General features: G+C 40.7%; 1 protein-coding gene across 2 annotated transcripts; it reads left to right on the top strand.

The window, feature by feature from the left end:
* The first annotated feature begins 423 nt into the window (after positions 1–423).
* On the top strand, positions 424–21,895 carry LOC141904178 (substance-P receptor-like). Of its 2 annotated transcripts, none has more exons than XM_074792724.1 (5): positions 424–903; positions 18,632–19,092; positions 19,589–19,693; positions 20,862–21,019; positions 21,129–21,895. In XM_074792724.1, exons 1-5 carry the CDS (start codon positions 540–542, stop codon positions 21,349–21,351), a joined length of 1,311 nt encoding a protein of 436 aa, XP_074648825.1. In that variant the 5' UTR covers positions 424–539; the 3' UTR covers positions 21,352–21,895. The 2 variants fall into 2 exon arrangements, with proteins under 2 accessions (XP_074648825.1, XP_074648826.1); XM_074792725.1 differs by having other exon boundaries at positions 21,103–21,282.
* Positions 21,896–21,981: the final 86 nt, after the last annotated feature.

Below are 21,981 nucleotides of genomic sequence, written 5' to 3'. Positions count from 1 at the left end.
TGACGGTGCTCGGTCTTACACACGGTCCAGGCTCGGTTCCCATTCCCGGGGAGAATTAGTCGAATCGAGAAGTTCGGATTTCAGAAGAGGGGACATATTTGCGATGTTTTGACCGATTAGGCAACCAGTGAACGATTATGATGGCGCTAATGCCGTGTTTCTAGATGAGCGCGTTCCGTCGCTATATAAGTGTAAATCGCTTTGTGATCTGCAGCTATTCCTCGACTCGGCGAAAGAGGTCCGAAGACGATCGAGAATTTATGAATTTTCGACGTGATGATTTATCGAACGACGCTATGAAATTATTGCGAAAAAAAATGATTTGCCAGAGACGATAAAAAGCATAAAACGTTTTATTAAAAACAAGACGATAAGAATTTCGATAAAGGATTTCATAGATTGAATTAATGGGCAGATTTTCTGTGATATCGATGGAGCAACATACAGCTATGTACTTCAATGGACGACTACGGTTTGAACGATAAAGCGTGCGTTAACGTTTGTTTATTAGTGGGATTTTATTAAGAAACATTAAAACGATGGCTACTTGTAACACTTCTAACCTGGACTTGTTGGCATTAGCGCGAGAAGGCTGTTCACCGACGTATAATCTGTCCGAAATAAAATATACAAAACCGGCCGATATCCCGACCTGGGAAATCGCTTTGAAAATTATCGTTTATGTCGTCATCATAATCGTAGCCTTTTTCGGAAATATTGCCGTCATTTGTGTGGTCGTCTTCAATAAACACATGAAAAGTACGACTAACATTTACATAGCTAATCTGGCCGTAGCTGATTTCCTCATGTCGTGCTGCCCGATGTGGGTCCAAATGGTAGAAGGAGTAACCCATACTTGGTACCTAGGAGCGGCCATTTGTAAGATGTACCCGTTTATTCAAGGTGAGTCGCATTTACTTTAACAGGTTTTTTGCTTAGAATTAAATCGAACGGAAAATAAAGTATTCCGAGATACTTTTCGCCAACTATTTGATATATGGAATCATTAAGTCCACCGGGAAGACTATAAAAGCAATACCGTAAATTGCCATCCGTCCGAATTTTACGATGTCATCAAAAGCCAGTACTGAAGTGACGGCATATTTACGGCTAGCAATGGAATTTCTAGTTCCCATAAAATCGGATGTTTAAGCTTATAATATCCTGACGATTTACTGTGCTGAAACTCAAGACTCGAGCAGTTATTCTTCAGTTGTGTTGTTTTCGTGCATCGGAAACTTTAACCATTAATATGTGATTCATCTTCGACTAAACGTTCCGCTTTGACGTTACTCTTTTTCTGGTCGACGAACTGGAGGTTTGCCGCGTTCTCTATGTAGGGAGGTTTGCCGCGTTCTCAATACAGTGAGGTTTGCCGCGTTCTATATATAGTGAGGTTTGCCGCGTTCTCTATATAGTGAGGTTTGCCGTGTTCTCTATACAGTGAGGTTTGCCGCGTTCTCTATATAGTGAGGTTTGCCGCGTTCTCTATACAGTGAGGTTTGCCGCGTTCGCTATACAGTGAGGTTTGCCGCGTTCTCAATACAGTGAGGTTTGCCGCGTTCTCTATACAGTGAGGTTTGCCGTGTTCTCAATACAGCGAGGTTTGCCGTGTTCTCTATACAGTGAGGTTTGCCGTGTTCTCTATACAGTGAGGTTTGCCGCGTTCGCTATACAGTGAGGTTTGCCGCGTTCTCTATATAGTGAGGTTTGCCGTGTTCTCTATACAGCGAGGTTTGCCGTGTTCTCTATACAGTGAGGTTTGCCGTGTTCTCTATACAGTGAGGTTTGCCGCGTTCTCTATACAGTGAGGTTTGCCGCGTTCTCTATACAGTGAGGTTTGCCGTGTTCTCTATACAGTGAGGTTTGCCGTGTTCTCTATACAGTGAGGTTTGCCGCGTTCTCTATATAGTGAGGTTTGCCGTGTTCTCTATACAGTGAGGTTTGCCGCGTTCTCTATACAGTGAGGTTTGCCGTGTTCTCTATACAGTGAGGTTTGCCGCGTTCTCTATACAGTGAGGTTTGCCGTGTTCTCTATACAGTGAGGTTTGCCGCGTTCTCTATACAGTGAGGTTTGCCGCGTTCGCTATACAGTGAGGTTTGCCGCGTTTTCTATACAGTGAGGTTTGCCGCGTTCTCTATACAGTGAGGTTTGCCGCGTTCGCTATACAGTGAGGTTTGCCGCGTTCTCTATACAGTGAGGTTTGCCGCGTTCTCTATACAGTGAGGTTTGCCGCGTTCGCTATACAGTGAGGTTTGCCGCGTTCGCTATACAGTGAGGTTTGCCGCGTTTTCTATACAGTGAGGTTTGCCGCGTTCTCTATACAGTGAGGTTTGCCGCGTTCTCTATACAGTGAGATTTGCCGCGTTCTCTATACAGTGAGGTTTGCCGCGTTCGCTATACAGTGAGGTTTGCCGCGTTCGCTATACAGTGAGGTTTGCCGCGTTTTCTATACAGTGAGGTTTGCCGCGTTCTCTATACAGTGAGGTTTGCCGCGTTCTCAATACAGTAAGGTTTGCCGCGTTCGCTATACTGTGAGGTTTACCGATGTCAAGTGCTTGTAATCGATCTAGCTATTTTACCTTCAAATGAAGACCAGAATGCATTTTATAGAAAGTGATTAAGATATCCATCTTCTATAAGACGTTCGAAGCAAAATGCCCTCTTACTTCAGACCAAATCGGGGCCAGATCTGGGAAATTGTAAGGTGGGGTTGAGAAGAAAAGAAAAGGCATTTCTCGAATAAAGCTGCCTAGGAAAAGGCCTCTATTTTGGTTCCTACCTCGGTATCAAGTTTTTTTTTTGAAGGAATACATTCGAAAGTTTCCAATTTACGAGAGGAAGACCATATCAAATTTACGGGTTTTAATGATCTCTGTCTTAACGAAAAGGACAATCTCAACGAGAAGGTAGGTGTCTGGACCTCCGAGAACACCCTCTAAATCCGCCCTGGCCGAATTTAGAAGTTCGCTTGTTCATTTTTTCTGCGTTTTTACGTTCATTTTTAATTATTTTTGATGCCTTCAAGTTTAATCGACGAGGAATTCAACGCGACTTCTGTGCAAGGGGATATCAGTGCTGGCATCGATAAACGACAGAAGATAAAAACAGACGGATGCTTCATTAGACTTGTTCCTCGCTTTTGGAAATTCTCATCTCTTGAAAAAAGAATCCGGCTTTATTCGAACAATGAAACGACAACTAAAATTGATTAAGTGTGGTGCGTTTGAAGTCTAAAACGACCGTCGCTAGTGACGTCAATCTAGCGACAGTCACGTGACGAAATAGCTCGATTTACAGTGAAATATATGCGCCGGAAATGTAAACGTCTACCTGACCCCCTCGTCCAGGAAGTATCGAGTACTGACGTTAATAGTGGGAATAGGACTCCTCTGGATCGGGTTTGTTCGTGACGACGGTGTGTGTTCTGATTGATGGGGCATCCCTCGGAAGATTACACGCCTTGTAGACATTAATCCCGCATTCATAATGTAACAACCAAAATGCGCCGATACGTTTCATTATTAGTTCATCGGGTTGATTCGAAAAACTGCCCGATTGTGTTCGTCGATCGTTTCAACGTGGGATTCTTTTAGGAAAATTCTAAACGGCTGAAGTTCACGAATCGTCGGGGAGTAAACGTTATAAAATCATTCTCACGACAGATCTCTTTGTTTCGGAGGGATCAAATTGCAAATGCAGCAATATCGCAGAGAATCTTCGGAGTTTGCAAATATGAGACTGGTTTCATTTCTTTCCACTATCTTCAATAAGAATGAATTCCCCCAGGGCGAATGAGTGAAAGTTAATAACGAGGATCAAATATTTCTATATCAATTCCCTCGCATTTTCGAGAAACGTTCCATCTCTGATTTTGCAGAACTCAAATCTCGCAATGTTTCTAATGAAATAGAATGATTACCATAAATGTAGATTGTATATAATCTAGCTGTATGTTCATTCGTATACGGTTGGAATTGATGAATAAATGAATTCGATATAAGCAAATTTCATGCTCGGAAAAACTTCGTTATGAAAACGATAAGTCCTGCAATTTGATGTGAAATGATTGCAGTTCACTGTTTGCATGACGATCTATCTCGGTTTTGGTCCCTCTGGCACTTCAGGTCCCAATGAGATTATCTCCAATCTGATATTGTATATTTGTTTTGTGCTGTGACGTGAATGATGAGAAGCAATAAGCCGTACAAACGACTTTCCCGGACTAAAACGAAGTAAGTATCGTTACTAGTTATCGTCCGTGTAAATAATGTCGGCTTTTGTCGGCTTGAGAGAATGGCAAGACGTCTTGTTAAAAAAGTAAGCGCAGACTTCTTTTGATCGTTTGATCTTCATTACACCGGTCTGAGCGAACGTTACTAAGGATGCTGTTGAACTCACATACTTGTTGTTGCAGACTTATCAATAACCGAGGTCTCGCCGTATAGTGGAAATATATAATTGGAGTGATTGGATCTCAAAGCTATGCCGATGGTTAATGACTTTGCGAGATGACCCTTGGACTCGATGATCGAAGGACAATTTGGTATAAGAACCTAAAAGCAGTGAAGATTTCCAGTAAATAATTTGCTCTCAATTGCAATAGCGTAGGTCATTACTTAAAACCAACAGTATCGGTAAACTTTAAACAAACTGACTCATTTTGAGTGATTCCACTCGCAACAACATCGGGATTATCGAGTAAACATGGTAAACATTTCCTTAACAGCATGTTCTTCATCGATGTTGTTAATTACGTCAAGATTTTAACTTCTTAATCATCGCTGCACTTTTGTATAGTACCGTATACTTCATAGGCGAGTCTCATCACTTCTGGCGGCTTTATTGGATTCGAATCCTTTGTGCTAATCGGTCCAATCTTACTATCGGTTGACGGTGGCGAGGATCGAAATGTTTAATTACGCTACTGTTCAAGTAGTAAGTCAAGGCGTCGATCAAATCAGATCATACATGACCTGAATATAGTATGTCCGAAGAGGATCAGTATTTTTCAATGTGCACTCAAAAATGTTTTACCTCGGTGACGTCACTGTAATTTAGCGATTTCTACCCGTCCTGCTGGTGGAAGGGATATATAGTTTTGGTAATGCGGATATCGCCAATGTAAGATTGTATGAGGTATAAGTCCTAAAACAAAGAGATATCAAGGTACATATATATATATATATATATACATTTAAAGTGTTGTCAAACATCTAACCCTGGAATCAAATCATTTACATTGTAGAGATTGTCAGCCTGACAGACATCGACGAAATGCGAATTTCCCAACATTCGATATTAGACGAATGCTAGACGGCTCAATCATTAATTCTCACTTGAACAGTTTCAGTGCAGACTTAATTGTTCGTAAATCCACTCGGTGAAGCCTGTGAGCTCAGGGTGCCTGTTGATAATCGCCACGTAGCGTCTACGTCCATCAGCAGTGGCTCTTATTATCCAAATTGGTCACTTGAATGTCTCAGGCAATCACGGACGTGGTTTAATTATGGCCATTTCGGCCGTGCGGCTTTGCGAGTGCAGTCGATGGCGAAGATACTTATCCCAATTGCCACATCGCAAATCGAGAGGGCAAACCGTTTGGCGATATCTTGAAGTCACGTTTCCGTGTGCCATCGTCGAGTCAGGCGTTCGATATCGTACCTGACTCGTCGCGACACCTAATATGAACGCCCGGAGGCAAGAAGCGTCTGTCTGTTCAACTTCTGTCATCTTTGCTCGATCGGATTCATAAGGTGGACAGAATGTAGACATACTCGTCACTAGACCGTCTCACTTTTCACCTATACCGCCCAGTCTATATATCCACGTGTGTAAGAATAATATATCGCGCGATATTACCATTTCATAGCGTTAAACTAAATCCGCAATAAATTATACATGCCGACAGATATAATCCGACTTGAATGAATAAATGAGAAACGTATATTAGACGGCTAAAATATCGTAGTTAAATCTGTCATTTGAATATCTTTAGATGCGTTCATGAATATGAAAAAATCCTACTTTTTATCGTAACCTATATTCTGATGGAACCTTGTGTGGCCTCTTGCTATAAGTAAGATATATTCATTACCATAAAATGTCTTTATCAAAGCACGTTTTGCAACGCTCACTATTTGAGTCGTCTACTGTTCAAGTGCCTGAAGATGTATGAACGAACGGATATAATTAATGATATCACTATCACCTGCTATTAATTTCTCGGAGTCTCTATTGGTTTCGTAAATGACAAGACTAATCACATTCAATTTCTGCGCCGGCGCGATTAGGGTAGTAGGGTAGCACGGTTGTTCATTATAGTATTTTTAAAACTTGTTCATTTCGCAACCTGTGCGATATAAATCATGTATGGTGTTAGTTAACGAGAGACGGTGCCGAAATTGACAATTTTCTTTATGGTGGAAGTTTTTCTGCGTGTTGCTTTCGAATTATCCTCGGTAATTACGTAGAACGGTTGTGCACGCATTCACTTCGCCGAGAGAAAACCCGTCGTACTCAAGTCATACTGAATACTTGATGTCCTTTTGATCGAGAAAGCTTAAAAAGAAACGAAATGCTTTGGTGATGAGATTGTTTGCGATGTCTGCTTGCACAGGTAGCAGGTTTTACAGCAACGACGATGTCTGATCGCTCTTCTTATCATTCAAAACGACACATATAAACATTTACCGTCTGCTTTCAATGACACGGAATACAGAAAAACAATCATTCCATTTTATACCTGATTCATTAGACGGTGTATGTACTGATTGAGTTGCCAGTATATTCAGTCAACGCCCATTTAAATGTCTCCTGTCTCAAAAAAAACAAAAAGTATGTTTAGTTGACAGAACTAATCAAGTTAACTACAGGAAAAAGACTGCAATTCTGAGAAAAAAATGAGTTCTTCACAGTATGCCTGCAGCGCACTTTGTTTGAATCGATATCTGTGTCTTCGGATGCACTTTCTGTAGGTCATTTTTCCCCAGCGAAAATCTTATTTCCAGCAGCTAAAAAGCTTTTCGCAAATTCCAAAAACCGATTAGCAACTGTTATTCTAAGCTGGTAAGGTGCCGTTAGTAAGCATGGTTTCTAAAACTTCACCAGGCAATCTTTTCTTGCGACAGCGATGCGGCGGGAGATGAGAAAAAAACTCCGGGTCGTGACCAACACCACCTGACTGGAATAAGGTCTTACTGACTGAAAAAAGACGTCTAGAGTTGCCGATGCAAATTTAGAACTTTTAATTGCAAAACAACTTCAAAAAGATAGAATTATATATGAATCGTGGTCTTGTATTTTTGACAAATAATTCAAACAAATCGCTGGAAATCTCTTTCAGAAATTACTCTTGTAATGTTATAAAAGGTAACCGATTTGAACCCAGTCAATCCGGTCTGTAGACTTGGTCAGATATCTGGGACCATAGTCAAATTTGTTTCTTCGATTGGACTTCTCTTCTATTCAAGTTGTATTTAAGGCGATATTTGCGATAGAAACCATGGTAGATGTGACCCGTACACGAAATGGCGTCACTTCCTGGTACACAGCATGCCGCCATAAATGTCATTTTATTCCGGTCGCTTAACCTAATTTACTCGTCTGGTTGTTGATTCATTATCCACGTGTGCAGCATGCATCAAGAATCTTAATCCATCCAAAATAATACCCGCGATCACTTCGTTGATTGCATTCAGATCTTCAAATATCGTGACACACTGTGTAGAGAATAGCTCATGATTTGCATCGGCTCCATATTGTGTAAACTCACAATTCTGATTAGAACTCGTCAAATTTGATTAGAACGCCGAGAACCGTACGGAAAATCCTTGAATATTTACTTAATCCGATGAACCTGTTATGCGACCCAGTAGTCTCGGAATTTAATTCTATTTATTCTAGGAAGTAATTGTCTTGGTTTAAAATCGGGACGGGTTCAAGTCGGAATTTCGTTAAAAAAAGCTTATTAAAACTTTCAATGGCAGATGAATCATTCAATCGATAGTAGCGGTAGTTCGTATAGGTGGTATGATGACGTAATTTTCAAGTTTTATGTCCCGCGGTGTCCGTGGTGTTTCATGGAACAGGGGTCATTTGGACAAAGAAGAAGAAGTCTTCGAAACAGATTGCCAAGGGTTTGGTGCTTTGTATGGGCGTGAGCTTCGGTGGGAGGAACCAAACCCTGGCAAGCGAATAAAATGTTTAAATGGCGTTGTTTTTTTTAAATCACTTAATGTGATAATATACACGTGACAGAAAGTCTTATCGATGTTACTGAGTGTAAGGTGTCACGTAAGACGGATTTATCTCGACGGAAACGCATTTTTGAACGAGAACGAACAGGGCCAATCATTGTAGACGTGCCAGACGCTTTTTTACGACCGTGCAGCGCATTTCAATAAAGGTAATTGAGTTGCTGTGTATGTCATGAAATAGTTCGTAACAGCCCTCGATACGTTTACGTCGACGCAAACTGTTTTATTCGCAAATCCTAGTTGAAAAGTTGTCATTTCGATGCTGGAATCCCCGATGACATGCGACAACGAATGAATATTCTGGAACCGTATCGGGCCGATTGGAATGTTTACGATATAATAACGTGACACATGGCGAAAGCCGTTATATATAAAAGCCACGTAATAATGTTAGAGCGTAGAGGTAAATGCTTGCGGAGTGAATTCACAGAAAATTGGGCTCCAGCTGTATAAGCCAACAGAAATCACTTATGACCACTCAAGTCTGGTATGTCCATAAAAAGAAAATTACCCAGTGGGCCGTAAAATTAATATCATAAACGATTGTACTTGCTATCGATTCCCCCCGTGCTACTTAACGCATCTTATGCTGTAATATTTCACGATAAGACAACATTTCCTATAGGGCGAACGTGTTCTTATCAGCAGGGGAATGTTATCCATTGCATTTTTCATCGAAAACCTGAAATGCCGCTTAGTTTCTTCACTAAACTATCTAGTTGATATTGCATGTGCCCAGTCGTATGAAACTATCGCAATTACCACAGGAATCGCGTTATCAATTGCGTTTTTATCTGACTTCGTATATCTGGTTTCTTACTGAAGGCGACTCCGGGTATTTACGAGACGGTTGGAAAGGAAATAACCATTCATAATAGATATGCTAATGTGGATAATGGACCCGCGAACGCTCACGTATTCCATACGAGGATTGTGATGTTTTCATACTGACCAAGTATACATCAATCATACTTATTCGGCTCGGGTCACGTCGCCTCATCGTAACTGTGGGTACTGTTGTATTCCGTCGACTTTCGTCATCGACTCCGAAACGGACGATTCGAGAAACATCCGCTTGATTTCTTTTTTTATCTCAGAAAGAGAAATCAATTTGCATACGAGCGATGACTGATAGATTTCCGATGCATCTCGATAGCCTCGTGGCATTAGTTTCATTCTCTAACTCGTTAAATCTCGATTATTGCAGTTTCGTCCTGTTGATAACGACGTTAAGAGTGTCACTGGAATTTTCTTCCGTATAATCCCTTCCAAGAAAACCTAGCCGACAGAAAAAACCGATACCAAATTAATGTGGAAATGTGAAATATTTTTGGTCACGCCAGTTTGTTACGGATGTGACTCCATTGATATAACTGATCTAGACTTTTCTAGACAGTCGTATTTTCTGCTCGTTGGTTGGCCAAAATAATCAGTTGTTGATGTGTCTGAATCAATTGCTGAAGCTTTGTTATCCGTTTAAAGAAAATATCGAGGAACTTGACTTGAATGATAGATGCGTCTACTATTGACATTGATTGGGACGGAGTCTTTGTTTTGGATAAAGTTGATGTTCTGATAGATGTGAGTATCGCCAGCAAACATTTCTACGCCGGATCAATCTTGTGGTGACGGAAAACCAAGGAAAGGTTTACCGTGTTAAGTGGCCCTCATCCCGTTCGGCGAGAAGCTAGTTTTAGTTTGTATATGTTTCTTACTACGCGTTGCTTTAAACAAGTTACAAGTCGAAATAAACCCATCTCGATACCGGTGCGGCGTGTTACATTTTTTATCAGTCGGGTCCAATTTACAACGAGAACACTATACTTACCTGGCAATCCGTTCGCTACAAACAACAAAGGCAGATAAGATAATAGTAAACATAAAACGTTATCGGGGGCTTTTGCAGCACCCTTTGTATATCCAGACGTTTAAAGGATATTTTATTCGCGGGAGTTCGAGGTAAACCATGCACAGGTGGTACTTCGGAACAGCTAAACGAACTATGAATGTTAAGTTCGTTTTTTTCGCCGACCGAACAACAAACATTTCGACGATTTAACAATTTCCCAGATGCGGAACGTGCTCACCCAAAGGACATCATCCAGTGACTCGTCTGAGCTTCAAATCTCAGTAACCTAATTCAATAGATTTGCATCGACAAAATCGAATTCATCTGGACCTTTGGTCATTACTGAATCGGCTTGGTCGGTCATTACTGGGAAATATTAGTAATCGTTCAGGCTGTTACGTAAGAATACTGCATACACACAAGTCATCAGGCGCTGATAAAGTCTTGTAAAGTTTACATTTTCCATCGGTTTTCCACCTGCATGTGATCATAAACATACACATAACTACGCATAACTTTATACATGTAAATTGTTTTGATCCATTTTCGTGGCATCGATTTGGAATTATCGATACCGACCAGGCAATTTTCGACGGATACTAACATATATTGATGATGATGACAGCCTACATCGTGTCCCTTTTTATCGGTAGATTTGACCTCATTGGCCGGTAATTTGTCATTTACCAGCCGTAAATCATGCATACAAAACATGTACCTAATTACAACACAACGTTGACATTAAAGGGGATTCGGCCAGACCAAACGAGAATCCTTTAGCTTTATCATTTCAGCTCGCCTCATCAAAAACGATGGCGAAACAACCGTGGTATTAGTAGAAACAATAAAAAACCCGTGTTCCGTGAAAGATGGCAAGAAAATGCTAGATCATCGATCAATGCACGACCCATGTAATAAAGAAACCTCCGTTAAGTGACTCCAAAGGATCGAAGCTTCTAAGCGTGTGTGAATGTCAATATTCGGACGTTCAAAATAGCTGATACTCGAATCCAGCATGAACCGTTGCGTAATCTGCTCTAAGTTTTCGACTGAATCAAAGTTGTCCAGCTTTCCAGGGAATTAACATATCAGATGACAGGACGCTGAATAAGAGATTATTTCCTCTTCTGTTTCGTTTTCATCGCCTGACATTGCAAACATGTCAATAACTACCGGATATACTTCGAGCCACTGGTGGCGAGTGCGGAAAATTCGGCCTTCTCGTAAAACACGAGGGGCGTTATGTAGTTGTTTATTTGCTGGGTGCCTCGGGAAACCGAATCCAATAAATCACTTGTTATACCGTGGCGCAGCTACATCTCGGATCAGATACGAATTTCATGTTAATATTCCTACATTTTGTTATCCTATCAGCGATCGCATCGGTGAGCTTTAAATTGGCGTCGCGCACCTGTCACACTAGGTCTTTGCGAAAAGCGATCGATTTCGACAGTTTCATGACACGACGAGACAGAATCGATCGTTAAATTAGGAAATTTGGACCCGAATATATCAGATAAAACCCAAGCAGGTTCGTGAATACGTCAGTGCAAGCCTGAATTAACCAACGGATTTGTCTGTCACCTGATGCCTGTTTCCGAATTACTAGGAAAGATTTTTTTACAATCTGTTGCAGGGTATATTTCTATACCGTGGTGGACTATTCCCACTGAGCGCCCACAGATTTAAAAGTTAGATCACGGCTTCGTCGAAAAGCGGTGGGGTTTTATCTCAGAAGTCATTACGTCTTGCACCTCGCTCACTGAATTCAAGTGATAGCAATATCTTAAGAGAGAATTCTTCAATTAACGTTCATTGTTAAACGTGGTTTTTCCTATGGTTGCGGTACCGTTTGACGAATACTGAGTCTGGCGTGAACACTACTCTACATTTCTAATTCGATTCGCAAAAGATATTATCGGGATGTCACTGTATAGTATAGAAATCGAAGTTGAATTCGATTTAGTAGCTATGTATCAATTTTATCTAAACTGGAGTCATCAATTACGTATGGCACTCTGACAAGTGAATATCGAAATGTTGGAACTTTGCCCACGATGAAAATAGTCCAATAGTATTTCGTGCGTAAGCGCGCAATTTTATAACATTCTCAAGCGATGTTTAAGCGAAATGGCGCATGTTTGTGAATTTGTGTTCGACCAAATCCCGCATTACTGCTCTAAATTCCGATTAACAGTCGATTAAAACGAAAAGAAAAATACACCAAGGTGCAATTTGACCTTAAGTAACGTTTGTCGTGTCGCGTTTGCCGATTTAAAGCCATGTTGTCGTGATACTCGTCTGCTGACGTCTGGTCGATGATCTCGGAGAGAGTTTCTGTCGTCTGCGAGCAGTTGTGTGCAGACGTGTCATCTTAATTTATCTAATGCGCCCCAACTCCGTGACGTTTGTCAACGAACACTTGTTCGGCTATCCCACGAGAGGAGCTCCATACTTTACCTTCTCGCTTCGTTAGATTGATGGGATGAAGTTTTTACAAGTCGTATATGCATTATACGACTACAGTTCTCTTTCGCAGCGGCAAATGCGAATCGTTAGATTGTCCAGGCGGTGCCACATTTCCCCAGATGATCTCTGGCCATTCCAAACGCCGTTAGATATTACGAATATACATATATTGCCAATATTCTCAGGATCTTTCTTATTACGTCGATGCCCGCTAGACATAATCGAAATCTAACCGACGGAGAGACGAGAGGCGAAACATATTACATTGATTACTGGTCAAAACAATTATCAAGTTTTCCACTGTCTCACTTCACTCAAAGCACATCTATCTTTGTTTCAGCCTTCGGGATGAAGTTGTCAAGCAATTTGTTTCAATGGTTAATCTGGTTCTGACAGACCACTGAGAGCTTTTGTATCGTATAACGGGACAAGGGAAGAATAGAATTGCCTAATGTAAAAAAATGGAAGATACGTGCAACCAATTACACACGCATCTTAAGGAAAATCTACAAGTAGATCTACGTGCAAGATGAAAATGCTTTCTTCTATGTGGCTAAACTTTCGGAAGTTTAAATCCATATAGGCCGCGATCATACGAGCTTTTTATGACCCGGGCCAACCGCTGGTGCCAAATGGATTCGTGCCTGATGACATGGGCCAAAGTTGAACCGGCCAAAAACATCACACTAGGTCCGAGCCAAATTAAGCAAGGGTCTCATTATTGCGTGTGAATGCTAACTGGTTGTGAATGCTAACTTATTTCGATAGCATTTTAGTAACGAGCGAGTGATAAATTTGAAAGCTCACTCTAAGGCACCGGCCAAATTTTTACACTGGTCTGGTTTGGTCGAGTTTGGCCCGGGCCAAATCGTATCCTTGTGATCGCGACTTAAGAATCGTGAAAATTACCTGTTTGTGGAGAAAATATGAATGAAGTTTCGAAATTCAAAACGTGACACAACTCGATAGTCGATGGATAGAGCGTGTGTTGTGAATGGCACATTTCGCGATTATTTCCAGTAAAATAAATGATCCGAATTACAACCGTAATACATCATAACCACCTGTGATTTTATTGATATCATCCCATTTGTTTTAAGCCTCGTAAACAGTCGTTTAGGTTCGAATAACGAGTTTCGCGTCCATAAAATTCAGATTTGTGATGGTAAACTTCGACACTTGAAAGCTAAAACCAATGTTTAACGATAATGCGATGTGGCGGATGGTAGATAATGAGCTACAAGCTTATAACTTTCCCTTAACTATTGCTTCGTGATGTACGTGTTAAGGCTACAGCTACGAGTTCTCATCCACCGACGTGACAGATCAGGTTTATATACGACGGCCTGGCTTAAGATTAAGTCACTTAATGGCTTTAAGTACTGTTGTGGGAAATCACGTGAAGGAAGATATATGGTTGAGAGGTGCACAAATGATATGGTTTGCAGAGACACATCGAGTTTGTCTCTATAAATGGCCCATTGAAATGATTGAGTCGTGTTTGCCAAGACAGACCGAGAGAACAATTTTGATTTTCCTGCAAAATATCATTATTGTACCACATTTCCACGTGATGAATTTGCACGGAAAATTCGTGACATAAATCACTTAACGAACTGGGATGAAATCTCGTTAATCGGTTCGAAATGGGAGAAGGTTGTTTGATATTAACATTCTTTCTCTCTGGCGAAAGATGCTTTCATATTGAGAAAAAGAATTGTCTTCGAAATGGAGTGAATCTAAAAGGTTATAGGGAAAACCGTCACGTAAGCGTTTCATTGAGCTATAAGAGGATTAACTGCTTCCTTGTTAAACGATGTATATTTTGAACGGTTCTTATTCCGAAATGCAAACATCCAAATTGTTTGTCTTCTTTGATGGATAACGCAGTTTAATTGTTTGCTTATTGCGTTAGTTTACTTCTCATTGTCCAGATGATTAATTCGAACTTCGTAGAAGGCTGCGTTTTTTATACGTTATTGTGTGTATGATAGATTAGCCGATGAATTTCAAGTCGGCTGGTGATATTGGATTTCAAATGTTGAGGTTGTAACGGTAGTTTCTAAGAGGAAGGTAATTCATATTCACAATACAGAATATATGGCGCGAGCAATGAAGTTTATCGAGAATTTAGCGATCATCTTTTTCACGTGTTATCCTCGATTCCCGGTCGATCTCATGATTTTACGACACATTGCATTTTATATCCTTCAAGGCATTAAAGGCAAAAAATCGAAAATGTCTGTATTTTGCGCTACAACCTATGGCCATCAGCTATGAATCAACAGACGGAGCTCTTTGGTTTTCGCCTAATTCAATAAGATAGTCAATCTGTATATCGGCATTATGCGTCTGTCTGTTAACCTCTCGCGCATTCGTTCGACAAGGTGAATGGGAATCTGGCTGATTTGATATATAGTAGAAAAGACATATCATGTACGGGTAAGATGCGATTCTGATGTATTGCGCAGTAAACGCTCGTGATGTCTTCGTGTCATTTATGCGAATGCCCTCTGAGCAGTTTCATCCGCACTCGCGGGCTGTTGGCTGATAGTGAACAAGAAACTAACTTGGAAGATTATTGACTCCTTGATTAATAACGTATTGTATGTATATTGCTTGATATATTGTCGCCCATGAATTTATATGATATAAATGATGTAACATTCAGGATCAATAAAGTTATTTTGAATTTGAATAAATCGAGAATTGAATTGCATTGCCCGGCAACCAGTCTAGCCCTTTCCTGGAGATGCCGATTAGGATATAATGGAACCGTTGAGATAAATACATGTAGTACACGAAAACTCGTTTTTCATTTTGGATGCGGGCTTTTCCCCATTTTCTGTCTTATTCTATGATTGATCATCCATTTATTACTAAATGCCATTGAATTTCATGAAAAAGACATTAGAATCTATTTGATAGAAAATAAGAGTTATGAAATCTAATCTATCTAATTAAAAGAACACGGATTGTAATTTGAAACGCCAATTGTGATGACGAAGTGCACATCGACTCGCACACTACCCCTTATCAAACAACGTATAGTATAGTTATCAAAAATATATAGGAGATACTTTTGTAGTTGTTTTATTGGGCGTCAAAACTATGTGTACAAAATATATCGCCGTTGTCGGAGAGATACAGATAAGCTTTCAAGTGAAGATTCGAGCACTATACGACGGTATTATTATCCGGTCGAACAGATTAGGATAAGAATGTTTAAGTGTAGCGAACGTTATTTCCGCTTGGTGGGGCTATCGATGCCGCTATCTACATGCTATATCATGTTTAATGTCAGAAGTTTCTCTATTTCATCCATCAACTGACAGCCTTTCAAATTGCGTCGCGCGAAAATATTAAGCAAAAATTGATGGAAATAAAATGTAAATCGCATTTATAATTTAACCCACACGATGGTCGTTGCGATGGTAAATCTGGCTGAGCTCATATTACATAATTACACCTCTCGGAATATTGAGAGACATGGAGGCACGCTATACCAGTAGTCGTAGCTCTATCGTAAATCTTCTCTTATATTCTATCCAAGAATGCTGCCGAAATTGGCTTTGACTTTCCTATGACAAAAAAGTAGCACGAACTGCCAAAATGTATGGTTCCATAAAAATAACCTAATTATCTCCAGGCAAGGACGCCATATTTGCGGACAACAAGTAGGGGTTATGAAGGTGACGTTCTTCGTCTTTATTGGCTGTCAAGCGCGAAAGCGGCTAATTGAAGTAAAGCGTCACAGTTGACGTGAACGCATGGATTTTACATATGTTGGCAAGTTACCAGAACTCGGATGATGCCATCACGTGCGCGGCGGCCGCTTCTATTGCGGACCAAGAGGGTTCGATGCCCCACCGCAAAAAAATTAGTTCAGTTGCTTTTTAGATTTGAAGATAGTATTGACCTGACACTTACGAGTATTACAACATAATACATGTATTTCAAATCTATCATTTCTATCTTGATCTTCTTAAGATCGTCGGGGATCGCTAAGGGCAGATACTTCAGCAGTAAAGCTTCGAAATTTTTTCACAGGGCCCCTGACCCCTGTCTAGTTCTAACCAAGTGAAAAAACAAACCCGCCCACACTTTCCTCGCGCAACTGGCCTGTAAAGGTCGCCGATCAGGTGGAATGTATGGCGAAGAACTATTGAGTTGATAAAAAAGTAATCTAAAACATATTGATGATATTTGACTGGAATGCAGCGATGCATTATCTTCAGTGGTTTATTGTATTGCAACCAGATTCATTGCATATCGATAACTATAGCTAATTCTGCATATTCCTCGATGAAATTTCCAAGGGGACCGGCATTAATCATTCGTTTATTTCCGTGTAGCTCTCGGATTTAAATGCGTGATTCATCAAATAACTACGTTGTTCAAGAGAACGAGAAGCGACCGAGCTCATATATAATCTTTGTGAATTATCTACTTTTGAAATTTCGATATCGTCGATGTGTGAATCGCGTATCAATCAGTTCGCTAAATCCTTTCTGCGGAATGATCTTCTTCAAGTGATCACCGCGCAGGCGCTATTTTCCATGTCATAAACTGCGTTATTGATACAGATAGCGGGCCATCCATCACCTTCTGTCCACTGGCAACAAAAGGCCGAAAACGACCATAAAGTGGTTCGCTTTTTGTGGATACTAATAGGCAAAGGAAGTCGGAACGTATGAGCTCTGGTTAGATTTTCTCGCCACTTTTTCAGCATCGGCCTTCAAGCACCGCGATTTCCCGATGCTTGACAATTGTCGTCGTGGAAATTGCATAAGTGAATTAGAGACGATACGATAGCAATCCGAATCCATAATGAAAGTTGAACCGCAGATTAACGACCGCATCACCGAAGCCTGTCGGAATCAGAAATTGAGAATATTCGAAAATTGGGGATAATTCCGTATCATCGTTCGTTTATAGCTAAACTCACACGCAAAATAATAGACATTAAGAATCTATCGTCATTCATCAAAATCCTCGTCAGATATTCTAAAGAAAAATCTGAAATATGCAGTAGTCTATTTCATGACGTGAGATGACAGGAAATGCATCATATCTCAAACTGTCGTCATAAGTACATATCTGGAATCGCCTGAAGATATGGGAACAAATTATCTTTCCTTCGCGTACTAAAGTATCATCACAAAGCCGCCGGATAAGTTATCCGTTGCACACTTTTTGACTATCTACTATAAACGCTGCCGTCGGCGTGGGGTAAGTCATCTACCAATTATTTTATCTCGTCCGACCGAGCCATTTATACGCGCCCGACAATTATTCATTCTAGACAAGCTTTACCAGGCAGAACCTATCTATAGTATCAGAAAAAACATGATTTTTTGTATACCACGAGGAGCTGAGTTTATGCGACCGTGCCGCTGCGCTGGAGCATATCATTAATAAGGGACAGACTCGTCGTATTGACCAACACCACCACCTAGTGGGTTGACTGACTGAAGAAAAAGAATCAATTGTTGATACGAGTTCTGGAGTTCCAGAATGATCAATGCTATTTTGTTTTTTACAAAGCAAATCGACCTGTAAGAAATGAATTCTGTAAGAAATTTCCATCGAAATCGATTCATTTTCAATTAATTTATCCCGTTACTGCGGGACTGGGTCCTATAATTCGAGATTACAACTCACCGCAAGCTTTTCGCACATAAAATCAAGAATTTAAAGGAGCCAAGAGACGGTGTGTAGTACGCGATGATGCGCCCGGTAGATTTTCTCAACAACAAACGAAAGACGTTGTTGAAGTAATTCAAAGAGCAACTTCCATGATTTATAGATAGCGTTGCATCGTATACACAGATGCCTGCGCGTCGTACAAACATGTACAATATACTGGATACGACGACACAGTGACCGAATAGTTCTCATGAGAAAAAACTACATATTTATATACATTTATTCCTAACGTTTCCCATTTATCGACAGTATCATAATACCAGAAATTATTTATTGTTTCACGTCGCCAGCATACAAAAATTACGTTCTAAAAATAACTTTTTCTCCTTTTTCTTACTTTTTCAGTTACGACGATGTGCTGTAGTATATTTACAATGACGGCAATAGCGTGCGATCGTTTCTTCGCCGTTGTTTTCCCGTTGAAGTCTCGGTCAACTCCGCGAAACGTCGCGGTCATCATTTCCATCATTTGGGCCATGTCCATAGCGCTGGGCGTGCCCGCATTTCTGGCGTATCAGTACCGAGAGCGGCAATGGAAAGACCACTTCGAGCAGTTCTGTAACGAAGATTTCTCGTGGATGCTGTGCGATGTTCAAACTCTGTGCGAGTACACACGTCTGCGACAGCTTTATCGAAAGGCCTATTGGACATTCGTGTGCGCAGTTGCCAACTGGCTACCCATGGTCACCATGCATATTGGGTACTTGACCATTGCCATCATCATGTACCGACGAAATCGAATTGTTCCTAACAGTTCATCCGGTAATAATGGCCAAGCATCGGTCCAACAGCGCTCCCTGAAAAAGGTAAGCCAATTCGGAATTTCTGCTTCGGTCGACCTTTAAGCCTTCAGGAATTTACCCGAACGGATGAGCTGTAATGCGTCCAATCGTAATAACATGTTTATTTTTATCAATTTCATCAATTTTTTCCGAAAGCTCTAGCGAATTTACGAGCTCTCATCAGCAATAAACACCTGTAACAGATTAGATAACTTGCTGTCCGCATTTTGCCCAATCAACGATAAAATTTGATTTTCATTTCGCTGCTCAAACAGGCAATTTCTGTTGGAATGCCCCAGGAATTCCTAAACAACGAGTTAAATTCCTTTGAACGGTAACTCTCCCGGCGAGGATTAAGACGCTAAGTATGCCCATTTACAGTTCTGCTGAAAAGCCATGAAACTAATCAGCTTTTCAGCTTCCCTCTTGAGCCTTTTAAGCAATTCAAGTGATATATATTTTTGAATAGAATTCCAATGCGCTCACCGTCTTAATGTTTTTTTTTTGCTGTGCACTGCAGGTACTTCGGATGTTATTCATTTTGCTGGTGGTGTTCATGGTTTGTTGGGTTCCATTTCAAGTGCAGTATGTTTACAGTGTTTATCGTACCGACAACGGATCGCAGGTGAGACAATCACCAGAATTGCTATTCTGATGATTCCACATCTATTAAGTCGGCCGCACTGTCCGGCTATAACGAGCAAATTGGGCGTATTGTTGATCGAAACATCTGTTTGATCTTGAAATAGAGGAAGGAACGAAGCATCGGGTTTGAAGTACAGCAGATATAGTTTGGTGGTCGGTCAAATTTACTGATTTACATCGTAAGATTCAGTCCGGTTCGTGTAAGGAATTTTCAATCCAGTCTGAACCGGCAAGCGGCCATTTGGGCGCTAACTTTTTTTTTAAATCTTAGAGAAGGGATTGTCCCTACAAACTTTTTTTTAGCTAAGTGGTAACTATGCACCCACGATAGCTCCACAGTTGCCTCGGTAATTTGCTTACAGCTTAAGGTTTAACTAAAGGTTTTACAGAAATACCAGTTTAAAAACCGACCCCTACTCACTAGTGCAGAGTGAGTTATTCTCACTTTGATGTCTTGCGAGTCAGTGAACAAATCCATCGTGTCTCTAGAGAAAAGTACTTATTAGGGTACATGGACCCGTTGCCAGCTCAGAATTACAAACGCTGAACAAGATACTCGCCGCGAACGATCGACTATCGAAAAAATGAACGTAGGATTATTTACAAATCTTCGCTAGCCCCTGCGAGACTGATATTGGTGCCGAGATCACCTGGAGAACTGCGCCTGAGTAAACACATCTCATTGATACATGACTTCTAATCGGTGTCATCGCTAACTCGTTCGTGCATTCTCTCTTCTCTCCTATATCAAATATGAATGTCTGTCGCCCGCTGTTGTCTGTGTGTAAACAACAGCTGACTGCGATAACGATAATTCTATCAAAATCGAGAAGTCAACGATAAAAGATGATGGATCTTTTTACGAATATTGTCTCGAATCATTTTTTTTTATTATAAATTTCGCAGTCGTATACATCTGATTGTATAGGACTCCTGATTTGCGGGGAAGATAGTTTTCTTACACGTTCACCTATATCCTACGCAGAAATGTAGATACAAGTACTTAGGGCACATGCCCAATGAATAAAATATCGAATAAGTTATAAAGTAACTTATTTTTCACGCATATTTATCATCTTCTTATTACCATCGACGGATAATCTTCCGGGAAATCATTTCTAACTTCGTTCTCTGGATTTCTCTTACAGGTTATGCCGTGGTTTGTCAGCTTCCAGTTCGGCTCCATCCTGATGGCTAACTGCAACAGCGCGATGAATCCGATCATATACGCCGGATTGAACGAAAATTTCAGAAAAGGATTTGTTCATCTTTTCTGTTGTTGGCGCAGACGATACTTCAACGACGGGTAAAAAATCTTAGCTCCTAAATCTATAATTTGCCTCGACGAGACAACTAATTCAGACGTTTAATCTGTTTGTTATTAAAAAGGTCTATCTATTATTCTTTTTCGCTAGGCGCTCAACGTATTTCACACGCTCGTCAATAATATCGCAGACGGCTTCGACCGCTGGCGCTTACCAACATTACAGTCAACGCCGTAATCTACCTAACATTGAAAACACGAGTCAAGCAGCTCCGCTTACTCCAGTCGCTATGACAAGCGAAAACGGTGACCCTCGTTCCTCCGAGAAAGATGAATTGGTCAGTTTGACAGCAGATGGAGACACCACTTTATAAATATTAGGAGCTTTCCAACGGAAAGGTCGAATAAGCGTTCGGATGAAGCGTGTCACTCAACGTCGACGAGGTGATTGCTTCCGTAAGAAAGTAGTATAGAGCTTTCACCGGCGAACGGAAATTCGCGTGACCAAAAATCCGATTGAATCGCTTGAAAGCTCGTCGCTTCATCGACTCTAGTGACAACGCAAGAATGAGACTTCGCGCTAATCACCAAATCCCTGGTTCATTTTGTAAACGCTTTCGAATTGTATATGTTCCGTCGTCGTAGAACTTTGAATTTCACGATCTAAACGATACGGGACCGCGGTTTTACTTCGTACGAGTCAATGGCCATAAATAGCATAATACGAGAAACCAGAAACTGAGGATCTCTTGTATTGTTACGGTTAAAGGGACTTTGTTCTCAAAAGAATTCTTGTAAAATAACAATGTAAAGAAATCGATGTACATTTCTCATGTTATATCATTATAAAGCAGTCGCTGTCTATCAAGTATGTGCAGATTAACCAATAACTATATAAGTGTCTAGAATATATCTTGTTTTGCGTATTCAGTTCGTTTATTTTGTATTCTTTTCCCGCCGCATCAATTTCAATAATTTTAGTTGCGGTTGAAGAGACGACTGTT

Source organism: Tubulanus polymorphus, chromosome 4 (genome assembly GCF_964204645.1).
Source record: "Tubulanus polymorphus chromosome 4, tnTubPoly1.2, whole genome shotgun sequence".
Lineage (NCBI taxonomy): Eukaryota > Metazoa > Nemertea > Palaeonemertea > Tubulaniformes > Tubulanidae > Tubulanus > Tubulanus polymorphus.
Note: the sequence above shows the minus strand (reverse complement) of the source record. Positions and strands in the feature narration are given on the sequence as shown.

What these genes read in the sequence shown, in the direction of transcription:
- LOC141904178 (XM_074792724.1), top strand. Translation starts at nt 540, where the DNA reads ATGGCTACTTGTAACACTTCTAACCTGGACTTGTTGGCATTAGCGCGA. An exon ending in AACAGCGCTCCCTGAAAAAG is followed by an intron (nt 19,093 to 19,588) that starts GTAAGCCAATTC and finishes TGTGCACTGCAG; the next exon opens with GTACTTCGGATGTTATTCAT. An exon ending in GTACCGACAACGGATCGCAG is followed by an intron (nt 19,694 to 20,861) that starts GTGAGACAATCA and finishes TTTCTCTTACAG; the next exon opens with GTTATGCCGTGGTTTGTCAG.